Source organism: Octopus bimaculoides, chromosome 8 (genome assembly GCF_046866305.1).
Source record: "Octopus bimaculoides isolate indiv1 chromosome 8, ASM4686630v1, whole genome shotgun sequence".
Lineage (NCBI taxonomy): Eukaryota > Metazoa > Mollusca > Cephalopoda > Octopoda > Octopodidae > Octopus > Octopus bimaculoides.
The window spans coordinates 69,126,209-69,143,854 of NC_142935.1; the positions used below are offsets into that span (position 1 = coordinate 69,126,209).

At 37.4% G+C, this 17,646-nt stretch overlaps 1 protein-coding gene across 4 annotated transcripts in view; it reads left to right on the forward strand.

The window, feature by feature from the left end:
• Nucleotides 1-17,646, forward strand: part of LOC106867807 (atrial natriuretic peptide receptor 1) — an 865,062-nt gene that overhangs the window by 631,975 nt on the left and 215,441 nt on the right. For all 4 annotated transcript variants that reach the window (XM_014912829.3, XM_089356636.1, XM_014912828.3 and 1 more), the window contains one exon: nucleotides 2,868-2,945. In XM_014912829.3, the coding sequence (XP_014768315.1) occupies nucleotides 2,868-2,945 (78 nt within the window). The remainder of the gene's footprint in view (nucleotides 1-2,867; nucleotides 2,946-17,646) is intronic.

Genomic DNA, 17,646 nt, shown 5'->3' on the forward strand with positions numbered 1-17,646 from the left:
TTCACCACATAGAATCGTTGAGATTCTTGCGGATGCATAGTACAGGTGGTTGAGATCTGTAATATCAACATCATTAGCTGAAATTATATCCTTAAGTGCAAGGTGGATTTTACCAATTATTTTCAGGTTTTGGTTAGAATTGCGAATTTTGGGGAGAGTGTCGCGTTCATTCATACTAGTTTCTTTAATTTTCAGCCATTCAATCATGATTTGATTTTTTAGATCATGTAGTTCTGTTGCGTCGATTTCTGTATGACTTTCTTCATCTATTTGATTTTCACCTGCCTTAGTGTTTATGGTTGGTTCAGAGAGTATTTCATTTTGCCTATCAGTTACCTTAACTCTTTCAATCATTACTGTATTTTCATCAGCCTTGGGCTGGTTTATAATTATTTCCTCTGTAGTATCTTCTTTAGCTGCAGTTTCATTCTTTTTATCCCTTACTGCTTGTTTAATTTGGTCAATCTCTACTTCAGTTAGTAATTTTTTTTTCATAATGTTTCTTCTGACGTTGGCAAGTTTGTTACTGTCTATGTAGGGTCTTACTTCAAGGTGTTTCTGTCTCCAGTTTAAGTAGGTTTGTACAGTATTAGATTTATCTGTCGGGAAATATATGGCATGGTAGAAGGCTGTAAGAACTTCTTTATTATCTTCCCTAGACCATTTTTCATTCTTTTTCTTTTGGATATTTGATGACGAGCATGGATGGCAATCTGTTGGAATATTCCGGTTGTGGGGTACTTCCAGCTCCTGTGTGTCGGGAAGATTTGAACCAGTAGCAGATTTCTCGTCTCGGATCTGGTTCATTATCCGAGTAAGTGGTCCTTTATAACACGGTCTATGACCATTCCGGTTTATATTTTGTTTTATTAACACTGAGGCATAACAAGCTTCGACGTTGACGCTAGGGGACGGATCTGTCTGTTTAGGGTAAATTTTTTGAGACAACACCGTCTCCGAGCTCTCGTGACGTAGCTTCTTAAGGCTAGCAGATCTATTTCGAGTAAGTGGCCCTTTGTGATTCGGTCGACGACCAATCTGGTTTGTGATCTGCTTTGTTATCATTGAGGTATGACGAGCTTTGGCGTTGACATTAGGGGACGAATTTGTCTGTTTAGGGTCAGTTTTTTGAGACAACACCGTCACCGAGTTCTCAGCATGTAAACACTGTTCGTAGCGTAGTTTTTTAAGGCTAGCAGATCGGTATTCATCTGTATTTTTTTTGTTGATAGATTTATCTCCGGGCATAGTGTATTTGTGTGTGTGTGTGTGTGTGTGTGTGTGTGGCGTTTTAAACTTATGAATGGTTCACTGTCTCTGTTTTTTCACAAAATGAAAATAAATAAAGAAGAAAAAAAATTTTTTGGCTTTGCTTCGTTTGTGATATGTGTTTTCGTATGCGTGAGTGTGTCCTGTGATTTTCACGTAGTTGTGTAAACATTAAGATGCATGTGTAGTTCTATGGGTATCAAAACGTATATATCATTGTGTACACGTTCGAGTGTATGCGTAATTATTCAATATATGTACTTACTATTTTGTTCCATTTCTTTTTTATATAGTTTGTAAACTTTCCGGTGTTGGTTTTGCGTGTGTGATCGCACGTGTTTCATTGAGACATCGTGCATAGGAGGACCTGTGCTTTGTATGGCAGTCAAATTTCATTTTTTAAGAATAAAAAATATTTTTTTTTTAAATTATCTTCGTTAAAAGACCGCTTCCTTCAAATCTTCCACCGGTTCTTTTGCCTAATTCCATCGATGTTATTGGATTAGATTTGTTTTTGTATAGGGAACCCGGTGTAGCACATCCATGTTATTATTATTATTATTATTATTATTATTATTATTATTATTATTATTATTATTATTATTATTTATTTATTATTATTATTATTATTATTATTATCATCACCATTATCATCATCATTATCATCATCATCATCATCATCGTCATCATCAATATCATCATCATCATCATCATCATCATCATCATCATCATCATCATCATCTGTGGAACCACTATAATTGCCACAATATTTCGGCATCACTTGTTTCTGAAAATGTTTATATCTATCAGAAAACTGTATTACTCATATTGTTATTTAAGTACTGTAACTTTTTAACTGTTTTCTTACATTTTTTCTCCAAACTAATCATACTTCTGAGTTGTATTTGTCTTGCACGCATTTTGCTGTGAGATCATAAGTTGTAACTGGGGCAATTACATAGTGGAAAATTCATTTTAGCCGTCCAAAAACACTCAAAAACAGTTAGATTCACGTCTTATTTATTTGTTTTCTGAAATAAGTGGTGCTTTATTATAACAGATTATTTTATGCTATTAAATAGCAAAACTGGCTATTCCAGCGTCTAATCCATTATAGTACTTGAAGAAAACAAAAATGAAGCAGTATGTTTTCTCAGCTATGTTCTGAATTATTTTCGTATATTGTTGTTGCTGTTCCTATTGAATAGCTCCAAGTCAATGACTGGTCGAATAGACTGTGAATAAATGTATTCCAGATGTTATCATGCTGTCATATGACGTTCCTTGTTTTAAGACAATGAGCTGTGATTTGATACGGTATTGTTTTCTATTTCAAGCGTATCCAGTGACAACAGAGAAACTTCCTCGTTTGCCCGTTAGTCACCCTGAGCTGTAGCTCCTTTGTTGACCTCGTAAAGGGTCAATTATTTGCTTTGTCATGGTATATATAGATTTGTGTAGTACATTTACTTATGCTTCATTTTTGAATGTATTCGAATCAATTAATGAATTGGTGTTTCTTTTCATCTTGTCAACATCAATATGGTGAATCGTTCCAACTAACTAATCGCATTGGGTCAATTACTTTCTTTTCACAGGGTTCCATTGTAGCAATAAAGAAAATAAACAAATCCTATGTAACTGTAAACAAACCTCTCCTTATGGAAATTAAACATGTAAGTATTTACTTTCATTTATAATTATTTCTTTAAATGTATAACCATTTGATTATTTTTAATATTTTTACTAGTAGTAGTATGGAAGGAGGGGAAGTCAATGGACTTTAATTCCCTACTGTAATCGGGTTGGGTTGATGTTGTCAACGTTTCTCTTCAATAAATATAAATCGACGGCTTCAGCTGCAAAGAAATGTGCACCAGCGATTTTATGAAGAGTTGTTCTTAGGAAGAAGTACCGTCCTAGTGTTTGCTGTTACTAAAGACAACGTATATATCGAGAAAACATGGTGTGAATCGGGTATGCTTCAAAATGCGTGAGTTGGGTATACTTCAGTGGGGGTGGTTAAGTAATCATTGAAGAGCACGGGCAAAAGTAGTAGCTGTAAAATATACATAGATGAGAGAAACACTTTTGTAAGCCAGAAGCCGAATGTGTTTGGTGTGCGTTCATAGCGATCAGACGAGTGATCTTTCTTTGGATCTGCTGTGTGGGTCCGTGGAAAGTGACAGGAAGATGCATTGCATTAAAGCAGATGAGAATAATCCTTTTCAAAAGGGACTAAAATAACTTGCAGTAGTTTTAGGAAATGAGGACGCTTGAGAACTGGCATGCTTCACTCTTCGGATGGTGAACTTGCTGGATTTGCGATACTTGATAACAACCGTTCAGTTTGTAAAGATGACTGATATCTGTTACATTTAGTATTTCTAGCACCCAGTAATATCCTGTCGCTACCAGTACATTTAATACCCGGATAGCTGCAATATCTAGTAATATACGGCCCAATACATTTGGCCCTTTAATGCCTGTGATCTAAGAAACAATATTTTTCTTGGTTTTTGTTTAGGTTGTTATTTGGATGAAAACTAACCCAAAATCAGGACTAGTTTCGTTTGCAATCGTGAAAACAGGATATTATTTTTTGTACCTTGAAGTTTACTTGAGGAATAGAAGAAAAACAAATTTGAAGTAAATTTTTCTTTCTAAAATGTAACGTTACGTGATTGTTAAAATGAAATATATAATCGGGATGCAACTCCATGAAATTTCGGGAAACAAGGGTGCCCATCTTTCGCTACATAGAGATAAACCAGTACTTGAAACAAATAACTTTCGTCCAGCAGCTACAACAGTCCATCTTGCAACAGTTAATGATGGATTTTATGGGCCAGTGACCAATATTGTCGAAACAAACCTACTCTGGAACGACATTGCTCGTGCTTTCTTGGCTGGAATATCATTGTTGATATTTCTCCTTGTAGCAACCTTCTGAAAATATCATGATGGAAATAAACCAAGGAGTCAGCACCTCCGAGTTGGTGGTAAATGGACAAGTGTATTGGCAATAGCTAATGAGATTACATGAAAAGCAATCCTGTGATACAATTTCCCGATACGCATCTTCGTTTGGTAAAGGAAGAAAAGAATATCAGCTTTATCTGCTCCACCCAAGTAGGGGTTGCAGATTTCGACACTTGCTGGATGGGTTACTTTCAGCTCATTTCGATTCTTGCGGTAATAGCAGTTGACTTCTGATACAGGATCGTTACCGAGTTATAAAGATTTATCAGGACGCGGCGACTGTCATATGATCCACAAATTTCAAGATTATTATCTTTCTCGACAAACTCGTTGATGGACCCAGAACCCTTTTTTTAAATTGTTGATTTTGTAGGTATAGGGCACCTCTTGACTGATACATTTTGAGTATGCTAACAACAAAGGTTCTTTGATAGTTTAGCTGAATCATAACTTCATGGCTTGCAAATAGATTACCTATGAAAATCTTATCTCATTCTTTTCTAGATTCTTTGTAACGCATAGAACCACATTCTCAGTTTTTCCAAACTTATACAGAAGCCGAATATGCTAGTGGCCCTTTGCATCTTTTCAAAACCGTAAATGTAACCCCGTATATCTGTACGACACCATATCTTATTAACTTGATTCATTTGTTACAAGAACTGAAAGCGGTAGAGCATGTTGATGACGAAATATCTACCAAGACTCAGAAATAACTTGTATGCAAAGCTACATTATCATTCAGGCTCACTATATTTTCTAAAACATCTTACAAAACATTCTAAAGCATTTACAAGCAAACGATGTAAACATCGATGGTGTGTAATCCGTATTTTTTTGGTGTGCATCTAGGTGTACAAAAACTTATGATGATCTACGCTAAGATATCAAAGAAAACAAGAAACAGACATAAATTAGAAAGAATGATCATATCTGAATAGAGTCGAACAGAAAAAATAGCAAAAGTAAGCCTTCAGTCGCTTATATTTTGAGGAAAGACTGCTCAGCTGACTTTAACTCACCTCAGAGCTACTCTGGTTGAGGTTACCATCTTGATGAAAGAATTTCATGAATATCCCACAATGCATTTAAATCTAAGCGTTAAACGTTGATGTCTACATAAAGTTAGTTAAAACTACGAGGCCTGTTCAATGTCAATAGACATCTTAATTTTGTATACTTCCGTGTACACCAGGCCTTACAGGGTTAACATTTCGTTACCTCTAATGTCCTATGGCAGCGAGCTAGAGGAATTGCTGGCTCATCGGACAAAATGTTTAGCGGCATTTATTCTGGTTCTTTACATTTTGGCTTCAAATTCCGCTGAAGTGAACACTGTCTCTCATCCTTTGTGGGGTCAATACAATAAGTACTAGCTAAGCACTGGGATCAATGTAATCGACTTACCCTCTCCTTGAAAACTGTTGGCTCTGTGCCAAAATTTGAGCCATTCTCTAATGACCAGTAAAAATGTCTGTTGGTTTTAGATGTACTCGTAGAAACGGCCCTTATTTGCAGCCTATAGAAGTCTTGAGCTCTAATGTCTGCTGAGGTTGACCTTGTTATTCGTCCCGCTTGGATCAATAAAATAAGTTACTTTCAAGTAAGATAAATTATCCCTTCCCAGATATTCCACTTTTTTCTCCTCTCCAATTCTGGGCTTCATTATCATGTTAATAAATTGTGTCTGTTATTGATATAGTGTGTGATGAGGACAATTTTGGCTTTAGTACACGTGTTTCAGTAACATCTACTAAAATGACATAACCTATAATAATATATAAATTATAAGGATATACAGATGAGATGTATACTATTACATATAATGACTTTGATCACGCTCATAGGCATAATAATGTCTTTAGTAGCGTTTCAAATGTTACATATTGATTATAGTGTCTTTGATAGTGTTACGTCTACAATCTCACACATTCGTACTTGCACACACGCGCGCACACACACATACATACACCAATTATTTATCTTAATACGAAATAATACTTTATTTTGTCATCTCATAAATGTTTGCCAACAATTGTTTATACACTGCTAATGTTCTGTAATAATATTGCAATTACGTCTCTTAATATGTTGGAAAACTTAAGTTTCTTGTTTTGATGCCAGATATAACTTGACATTATTAAATTACTGATGCGTTAAAAGTATTTCGTTTTTTTTTTTTTTTTCAATGCTAAACTCTACTATCTTTTATTCTTTACTTGTGTCAGTCTTTGGACTACAGCCATGCTGGAGCACTGTCTTGAAGGGTTTTAGTCAAACGAATCAACCCCACTACTTATATTTTTGAGCACGGTACTTTTAATATCGTTTTTTTTTTTATACTGAATCGCTGGGTTTAAATTATAGAAAATGATACGCGAATATGATGGAATAATTGATATAGATTGATGACTGAAGAAAAAGGTAAAATTCAGGCTACATATGCTGACAAACTAACATCAATTTTCTAGGGGTGGGGAGGACAAACACAAGCACATACACATGCGTGTATGTATGTATGTATTTGTGTATGTGTGTGTGAGGCTTCTTTCAATTTCCATCTACTAAATCCACTCACAAGGTTTTGCTCGGCCCGCGGCTATAGAAGACACTTATCCTAGGTGCCACGCAGTGAGACTAATCCCGAAAGTGTGTGGTTTGGAAACTATACTACTTACCACATAGCCACGCCAGTGCCTATAGAATATCTCTTTAGAGTTTATGTAAATTTCGATCTCTAAAGCATTGCTTACGAAAACTGCATTCATCTCGGGTATACAAAATATTTATGGCGGGAGAAAGTTGGATAAGCCGGACTAGCTTCAGTCTCGAATTGATATGAGATTTCATCAACAACAGATTATCTTCCTTAACTGTCTATGGAGACACTGCTTATAAACCCAATATTACAATGGAATTTATGTAATCTGGATAGATCATTTTGCACATATAATGCATTTTGGGTAGCTAGTTCGATTAGTAAATTATTGGTGCAATCAAATGTTTCGCTATATTGCTATTTTCAATCACAGAATATATGATGTTGTGCGGAATACAATACACAAAGTGAATACTTAAACCCCTTGACTTTATATACAATATATTATTGGACAGACAAAAACTTACTCTGTCGGTGATAAAATCTTAATACAGGATTGAAAGTAGTCTCGCTGATTCCTATTTTGTTGTTTAAGAAGATATTTTATATTCAGATTAGGTTTATTTACATCTGTTTATGCGTACAGCGTTGGCTGAAATTGATAGATATACTCTATAAGTTTATTCTTTTTCTTAATCTCCTTCATTTTCTTCTTTTATTTCCTCTTCTCTCTCTACTCGTTTTCCCATTCTTTATTTTTTTCATCTCTCTTTCCTCTCATCTTTGTTCCCTTGTTCTTTCTTTATTCGTCTTTCTTGAACATCTTACTCTATTTTACTTTCCACTCTTTTTTTTCTTCGGCCATCATTCTTTATCGATTATTCCGTCATATTCTCGTAACATTTTCTATAATTTATCAATACAATCGACAACGAAAGAAACCTTAATTGTTTGCATGTAAGAAACAAATTAAATATTCCATTTAATAAACATCTGCTATCATTATTCACTTTATTACTTTATTCACTCTATTACTTTATTCACTCTATTACTTTATTCACTTGGTAATATCGGGTGTAGTTTTCAGTTGAAAAGCTGAATGTCGAAAGGAAAAATTGGATTAAAAGCCGTACTAATTACATTATATGATTACCAAATATTTAACCATTAAGTTCTCTGCAATGTTCAATTGTGTATTTCTGTTTCTTTTTTCAACGACATTCTATAGATCCACACTTCCAGCTACACTTTTCCAATTCTATTTTCTCTTTTGTGTGTTCTTTGCAATAATTATAATGATTTCCTTAATTATGACATGAAAATAGTTTGCCTGCGATTTCTTGATTATATTTTTCAATAAGTTTACATTGAAATTAATTAAATGACTTACCTCCTTTTACAATTCAGGTATGATCCTGTGGTTACGAAGTTCGCTTTGCGATTACAAAATTTCAAGTTCGGTATCATTAAGCAGTACTTTTGGCAAGTGTCATAGACACGAACCTACTTATGCCTTTTGAATGAAATTTGGTTGCTGATATATCTTTGGAATACCGTCGGAGGGATTTTCCATGTTGTTGAATGGTGTACTATTATGAGGCACTATGATGCTTTAAGCAAATATTTGGCGTAGGCACCCGGGTAGCGAAAAAGATTTTTCCAGAATGTCTACATCAAAGACTGGAGCATATGTTAGTAACTTGATGTCATGGACTTTACCTGGAGAGTCTTGTTTTAGGTTTTGTTGACAAAGCAGTGTCCGCAATGGCTGTAACAAACCATATGAGTGGCGGTCAGAGCTGTAGCAACCGATTTTGAAATCGTTCTCTGCTAGTGTTGTCCTGGTACTATTTTGCTTCGTCGAATGCTTTTTCTCCACCAGTAAATCTCAATTTCTTCTTCCGTTAATCCCATGTCAGTTCCAACTATTACTTAATATCTTCTCCCACATTTCGACGTTTATGTTCAGTTGTTTCATCCATCTCTTGCTAATTTCTTTGAAAAGAAGGTACGGTTATCATGTGATCTTTTTTATACAGCGGCCATCTTCATATACAGCAGGTCTTTCGAGATCCTGCCGTTTGGCATGCTCTACATGTGGCCGAGCCAGTGGAGACGTTATTGGAGCAGTATGAAACGGGTGATTATCTGGCTATGAGCTTGGATCTCATTGTTATGCCAGGCCACATGATGTCTAGAATGCGTCACTAGTTGCCAAAATAGTAGGCAATGAGACGCCAGTCTTCTCTTTAGAACAGGCTACAGATCACGCTGCTGGCAAAAATGCGCTAGAAACTCAGATGACGTTTGTATTAACTTGCTATTCTCCAAGACTTTGTCAGCCTGGCCTTTCAAGTATTGAGACGGCTCTTCCAGCATACCTGTTGATCTCAAACATCAGAGAGAGCATGTCCCTGGTTCTGAAATTGTATGATCTTGTGGACTATCTGTAGCTCACAATTCTTGAAGTTAACGATACAAAATACTCAATGTCTTGACAGTGAAACTGCGGGTGGAACTGGAGTCTTGCGAGACACATGAGAAGTTACTATGCTTCTCCGAGAGTGTTACCAGTGTTGTGATATCTGCAAACAACTTTAGCGAAATCTTTTCGTAGTTTGCTTTAGATCCACTGTCGTGACATATTGTGTAGCTTCTTGTCAGTTCTTCTACGAAGATAAACGTCACCAGCTGAACTTCCGAAATCGTGCTACAGCATCACAGCGAGGAAAATGCGGACTTGTGCAGTGTCAATCATGCAACCTTGTTTCGTTGTGGATACTGAAGATAGGCGTGTCATGGCTAGAATGCCTTTTGTCATAGGTTTGCCGGATCATGTTTGTCCTGAGGTTAAACAAGTCTTTAAAGTTGTGACATTAACTTGTGAATGCTATCATCTTGTAGCTCGGCGGTCAAGGTCCGCGTTAACTGTGGTCTTCTGTGACCTCGGTCCACAGAGACCCAGAGCTACGTATACTTTGTGTCTATATCATTCACATTGTTTGGTAGTTCGAAACTTTACGCACTATACCAACCACGATCTTTGTCTAAGTTGTTTTTTAGTAAATCGCCAACTTTGATACTCTACTATCTCTGTCATCGCTTCATATTCATTCTAGATTAACCGAAAACCATCCAAACCATGAATTTAGCACATATATTTTCTGCTAAAATAAAATATTAATGGAACCTTTAAAAATATTGTATAAACATTGAAAATACTTTTCAAGAGCATTCAAATTTCTAATATCAATTTTGTTCCACTATATTTTTTAAAACATTCAACATAGTGATTTCAAGTTAACTTATATATTTTTTTCTGTTACGCTTTTGGCAAATATAAACTCTCAAGATTTTGAATGTCGCAAAGATATACTTTATATGTTTGTCAATTAATCGATTCCATAAATAATGTCAATAGAACACTCTCCAGGGAGAAATTCGTAACATTTAATGGCTGTGGGTCGTTTTACTATCTTTAATAACATTAGCACTACCTCAGATACACAATATCGTGTGTTAATTAAAAATATTTCATAAAAATTTATAGGTTATTTCATACAGAATAATGTAACAATACATAGAGCCAATTTTTCTTCTTTTTTTTACTAACCGAGGAAGAATCAAAATTTCTTATGTGTAGCAGCATTAAATTTCTTTTCCTGATGTATGGTTTTTAACTTCACTGTTACAAGCCTTTGGTCATAAATCCTGAAATATTCGCGAATATAAACGAAGAGATATATAATCCGAGCTGAGATGCAAAGAAGGCATACAGTGAGCTTCTAAAATAAATGCACACACACACACTCACCCACACACACACACACCCATACACACACTCACTCACAAGCACACTAACATACATTGACGAAAACGTATATAAACATATGACTTTAGGTGATGAAGCGACAAGCGAACGTGTTGAAAACATACCGTAGATATTAGGGGTGCGTTTAGGTTCAAACGTGGAGGCGCTTGGCTTAGTGGTTAGGGTGTCAGCATCATGATCATAAGATTGTGGTTTCGATTCCTGGATCGGGTGATGCGTTTTGTTCTTGAGCAAAACACTTCATTTTACGTTGCTCCAGTCCACTCAGCTGGCAAAAATGAGTAAAGCTGCGATGGACTGGCGTCCCGTCCAGCTGGGGAACACATACGCCATTGACACCAGGAAACCGGGCCCATGAGCCTGGCTAGACTTTAAAAGGGCGCATTTATTTTACTATTAGGTTCAAATATATAAGTTTCCATGAGAAATAAATACGTACAATAACTTCCTATTTCGGCAGAAAATAAAACTTGGGTTTACTCTATTTGATTATTTCATTTGCTATATGCATATAATACTTACATACGTATATACATACATATAAACATACATACATGCATCTATCTATCTATCTATCTATCTATCTATCTATCTATCTATCTATCTATCTATCTATCTATCTATCTATCTAATAAAATAGGTGCTTTTATGTGCTTATTCAAAATCGCTTCCCGCAAACGAATTTACATTATATATATATATATATATATATATATATATATATATATCTTTTGTGTGTATGTGTGCGTGTATGTGTGTGTGTGTGTGTGTGTTCGTGTGTGTCCTTTTACACACAAATATGATAAATTCATACAAGTATCTGTCTATCTCTCTATATGCGGAGGTGCATGGCTTAATGGTTAGGGTGTTACACTGATGATCGTAAGATTGCAGTTTCTATTCTTAGACAAGATGATGGGCAGTGGACTTAAGCAAAATATTTAATTTCACTTTGCTCCAATTCCCTTAGCTGGCAAGAATGAGTAATCCTGCGACGGATCGGTGTACCGTCCAGGAGGGAATATATTAGCCACAAAATACAGAATATCAGCAATGTGAACCTACGCCTCAGAAAGGAACTTTGATCCTTTGTTTCATCTCTCCCCCACTCTCTCTCTCTCTCCCCCTCTCACTCTTTCTCTCTCTCTCTCTCTCTCTCTCTTGCTATATAAATATATATATATATATACGACGGATATCTTCAAGTTCTATCTACCAAAACCACTCACAAGGCTTTGGTCAGCCCAGGCTACAGTAGGAAAAACACACTCAAGTTTTCACACAGTGGGATTGAATCCAGAACTATGCTGTTGAAGAGCATGCTTCGTACCACACGACTACTTCTGCGGCATCTTAGAGATTTTTTTTTTTTCAAGATTATTTGCGCATCGTAAATGTACAAATACGAGGGAGAAAAAGGCAGTGATATGTGAAACTGATGAAATAAAAGTGTCTGAGAGTAGAAAATAAATAACCATTTGAGTGCCATGTTGTGGGAGGTTTTAACGGGCCAAAAAAAGTAGGTATATTTGAGAACAAACAAAGTAATGGCTATGACAAAACAGACAAATTTGAACTTCAAATCACTATGGTTACTAATAATAAATCTATTTGATTTCTTGTCTTGTTTTTAACACGAAACAAAGTAAGGACATTTGTAAAATTTATATAAATTGTTTGCTATAATAAGATATACAGAAAGCTTAGAAGACATCTCTGCGTGACTTAAGTTTCTTTCGCAGAATTACTGCTTGTTGACGCTGACTCGCCAATGCAAACAGTTCTCAGTCTCTATCTCTATCTCTCTATCTCTATCTCTCTGTCTTTCTGCACACGCACGCACGCACACACAGACACACATACACACAGCTGTATGTGTGATCATGTGATCAATGGTCTGTGGTGTACATATAAAGTGCTGTAGGGTTTACTTGCAATATAGATGAAGAAAAAGTATAAAGAAGCTATGACGTTACAAGTTCCTTTTAATGGCTTCATTTAAATAAAGAGGATGGCGGAAACGTGATGGGAGCTTTGGGGCTTTCGTCATGAGAAATTATTCATTGTTAATAAAGTAACTCACTTTGATATTTTTGTTACTAAATAGCAGGCTTGTTTCCATTTATAGAGACTAACTGAATAATACACACACACACACACACACACACACACTTTCTCTCTCTCTCTCTCTCTCTCTCTCTAAGCAAACGTCTCATCAATTGGTGGTAAGGAGTCCGCTTCTCAACCACATGATTCCGAGTTCAGTCCCACTGCGTGGTACCTTGAGTAAATGTCTGCTACTATAACCACAGGCTTGATCAAAGCGTTATTGATGGATTTGCTAGACGGAAACTGAAAGAATCCCATCGTATATATTAGTGTGTGCGTGTGTGTGTATGTGTGTGTGTGTGTGTGTGTGTGTGTGTGTGTGTGTGTGTGTGTGTGTTTGTTTCTGTGTTTATCTTCCATCACTGCATGTCAACCAGTGTTGGCTTGCTTACGTCCGGAACACACCAGTTCGATCGACAGAATTCGTTCCAATAAAACTTTTCAAGGCAGTGCCCCAGTATGGCTGCATTCTAATAACGGAAACAAGTAAAAGATAAAAGATAAAAGATGTGGACTGATATCCGTCAACGCATCCCTGCATGCCTGCGTGCATGCATACGTGTGTGTGTATGTATGAGTGTTTGGGGGGTCTGAAGGGAGTCTATGCAGTGCCTCAGTATAACTGCAGTCCAATGACTGAAGCTAGTACAAGAATAAAGGAATATCTCCTTCGAAATTGTGTTGGCACTCCGTCGCTTACGACGTCGAAGGTTCCAGTTGATCCGATCAACGGAACAGCCTGCTCGAGAAATTAACGTGCAAGTGGCTGAGCACTCCACAGACACGTGTACCCTTAACGTAGTTCTCGGGGATATTCAGCGTGACACAGTGTGACAAGGCTGACCCTTTGAATTACAGGCACAACAGAAACAGGTAGTAAGAGTGAGAGAAAGTTGTAGTGAAAGAGTACAGCAGGGTTCACCACCACCCACTGCTGGAGCCACGTGGAGCTTTAGGTGTTTTCGCTCAATAAACATTCACAACGCCCGGTCTGGGAATCGAAACCGCGATCTTATGACCGCGAGTCCGCTGCCCTAACCACTGGGCCATTGCTCCTCCACTCCTTCGAAACATATCGTTCTTAAATACGAAAAGGACAACGAACAGTCGTAGACATTCCTCTAAAAAGACGAATAGTCACGACTGGAGTGCCTTTTATAGTAAATCTCAGTCAGCATTGACCTGGGGCTGAACCCCACTATTGAGCATGATAGTAAACAATGAGTCACTCTCTAGAAAAATTTAATCATAAATTCCTAAAGTTCAACAATCTTCGAACCATGTACATTGTTAGATTATCTTTCTTCTTTATCTAAAAATATTTCACCCAACAAAAGAACGAAATCCGTCAATGGCTCTTCCAAGTTTTCTCAAGAATTATCAGTTTTGTCTATATAGTAATATTATTCCGTTTCTTGAAGTCTTAGAGTTGAAAATGAATGTCAATGGGTTATCCATAGTTCAGCATTCAACTAAGAACAATACTACAACGATATCAATAATTGTGTTCTACTTTCATAAATACAATATCATCGCATTTGTCTTTATTTTTCTGAAGTCGTCTTCTTCTTCTTCTTCATCATCATCATCATCATCATCATCATCATCATCATCATCATCATCATCATCATCATCATCTATTGTTGTTGTTGTTGTTCAACATTTGGTAGTTTCAGGCAAATTTCTACTGCATCACCTGCTAAAGCTCCGTGTTGCTGGGGAGTATGCAGCATTTTATATTCTTTTCTGTTGTTGGAAATGTTCAAACTCCTCCCAGTATTGTATTGCGTCAGTTTTCTTTTTCTTTTGAGCTGTGGTGCATTTTTTTTTTGTATTACTGTTTGTATTGTGTGTTGAATGTGTGTTGCGTTGGTTAAACGGATTGCTGGTAGAAGGTTATTTCATTGGTTAATTGCTGTATGGAATGTGTCTTGTGTTTGTGGATTGCTTTGTTTAGGTTGTATTATTAAATTGATAGTGACTTGTGTAGGATGTGGGCTGTTCCTAGCAGGGCTATTTTTTGGATAGTGTGTAGTGTTGAGGGTCCAGGTATCGTTAAGAGATTTATTGTCTTCCTGACCATTTCCTATAGTTCCTCCTCTGTCCACTTAAGGATTCCAGCGCCATACCGAACAACTGCGACTGCGCACGAGTTTATTACCGAAATTATGTTTCTGGCATTGACCTTTGAAGCCAATATTTTTCCCACTTGCCGTAGGTACCTTCTTTTTGACATTTCCTTCATGTCGTGGTGTTTGATTCCATCTACCTCAAGTATTCCCAGGTATTTATAACTGGACTGAGGTTGAATTGCCTTCATCATCATCATCATCATCATATTATTATAATTAAGATGATGAGCTGGCAGAATCGCTAGCACGTCGGGTAAAATGTTTAGCAGACTTTCATCCGTCTTTATGTTCTAAGTTCAAATTCCACCGCCGAGGTCGACTTTGCCTTTTATACTTTCGGGGTCGATATAATAAATAAAATTTGAACACTGGGGGTCAATATAATCGACCATCTCCCTCTACTGAACTTGCTGGCCTTGTGCCAGAATTTGAAACCTTTATTATTGCTGTTGTTACTAGTAGTAGTAGTGGCAGTGGTAGTAGAAATTGTAGTGATATTGATAGTGACAGTGAACAGAAGAATCAACGAAAAGTCGGTTGCTTTATAGATTCTTGCACAAATGCCTTCAAGTATTATTTAAGGCGAGTCGAGAGCAACGGCGTTGACATTGAATGCAATGCTGAGCGATGAGAAAAATAACTTTATAACTTTTGAATAGTTTGGAGTTATTGAATCGATTAGAGAGAATGATAGAGGGAAATTCTCATTTTATTACGTATTTGATCTGGAAATTCGTGTGAATATCAATAAAATCAATAATTTGGAAGTTATTGTTAAATTTGTTAAAAATGTCTGGGAGCAGCGCTGAAATTCAGAATACTTACGTCAGTTTTTGTTCATTGTCGATGTAGATTCAAGTTTAAGCTGCATTGTGTCTACTTTAAGTGAAATATGATTGCTATAGAATGAAGGCGCATGCTTCAGTGGTTAGAGCGTGGAACTTACGACCCTGAGATTGTGAGTTCGAATCCCGGACCGGGATGCGTGTTGTGTTCTTGAGCAAGACACTTTATTTCACGTTGCTCCAGTTTACTCAGCTGTAGAAATGAGTTGCGACGTCACTGGTGCCAAGCTGTATCGGCCTTTGCCTTTCCTTTGGATAACATCTGTGGCGTGGAGAGGGGAGCTTAGAATGCATGGGCGACTGCTGGTCTTCCACAAACAACCTTGCCCGGACTTGTGCCTCGGAGGGTAACTTTCTAGGTGCAATCGCATGGTCATTCGTGACCGAAGTGGGTCTCCGATTGGTAGAGATAAACGTTTCTACTTTAACATGAATATTAACAGTATGGAAAAATAGATAAAACCAGGGGCAGAGAGATGTACGTCAGGATATATACGTATAGACACAGCAATTTGGTTCGCTTTAGAATAGCGTTGGTCCGTGTTGTAATGCATTGCGTAACATCTTGAGATTGTATCGTCTATCATACCTTCAAGTTGACCAATATCTTTCATGTGGGATTCGATTGACGGGGACTGTCTAGAAGCCCATCGTATATACATGCGCGGGCGTGAGGATATACATGTGTATTTTTTGCTGGTACATGTTGACAAAGAATGTAAACATCGGTTAGAAAAACAAAACTAGTACATCTTGAACGAGATACACATTCTTAGTGATTGGTCAGTTAGAAAAACTGTTAATAACGACACTAATGTTCATAATTTCCAGTATAAAAAAGAATAACAGATTTACAATACTAAGTCTAAATGCATCTCCGGTTATTTCGTAGACTACAGTGAAAATAAACAACGAAAGAACGGTGACGTTGTCGCGCGGCAACACACACGGCCCGACCGACTTGGTCCTCGGAACCAATCCTTTTTCTGAAAGTACGGATCTAGTTTGCCGACTTCCCTTACCTACAGTGGCGCTATCGACTAGAAGAAGTACATCTTGGAGACCTGTTGCAAATGGTCGATACGGACTGACGCGAGAGCTGCGAATCGTCACGGACTTGGATTTTCCAGGACCGCCGAGAGCGCAGCGGACGCTGCCTGAGACGCGGCGCTCTACTGGAACCATATTCGTATCTCCAGACGAGCCGATTCCACGGACGCAATCTTTTACGAAGAAGAGAGAATTCTCCGCAGGGCTTGCAGCAACGTCTCCGGGCTCGAGTTCGGGAATATTAACGTAATTCTCTTTCGATACGAGGCCGGCAGCATTCGCGCTCGTTTGTTCTCATGATAACGGATCCGGCGCCTTTGGTGGAAGCGTTCTCCCGCTTCTTGGGAAAACGAACAATGGCTGAGTTATCTCCTGAAGGCGGCGAGCTGGCAGAAACGTTAGCACGCCGGGCGCAATGCTTCGCGGTATTTCGTCTGCCACTGCGTTCTGAGTTCAAATTCCGCCGAGGTCGACTTTGCCCTTCATCCTTTCGGGGTCGATAAATTAAGTACCAGTTACGCACTGGGGTCGATATAATCGACTTAATCCGTTTGTCTGTCCTTGTTTGTCCCCTCTGTGTGTAGCCCCTTGTGGGCAGTAAAGAAATAGTTAGTTTAGAACTTTTAGAACTAAATTTTGTATCAACACCACAATATGAGATTACAAATTCGTAGACAGCCACTGAGAAAACAATTCGCATATTCCGAACATTTACTAAGGAATATAATTCACAGAATATTCCAGCCAACTCACAGTGGGATGCATTTACTGACAAATGTTTTAGAGCATAAATGGTATATTTTGTAAAGCGCATTTTTTTTTTTTTTT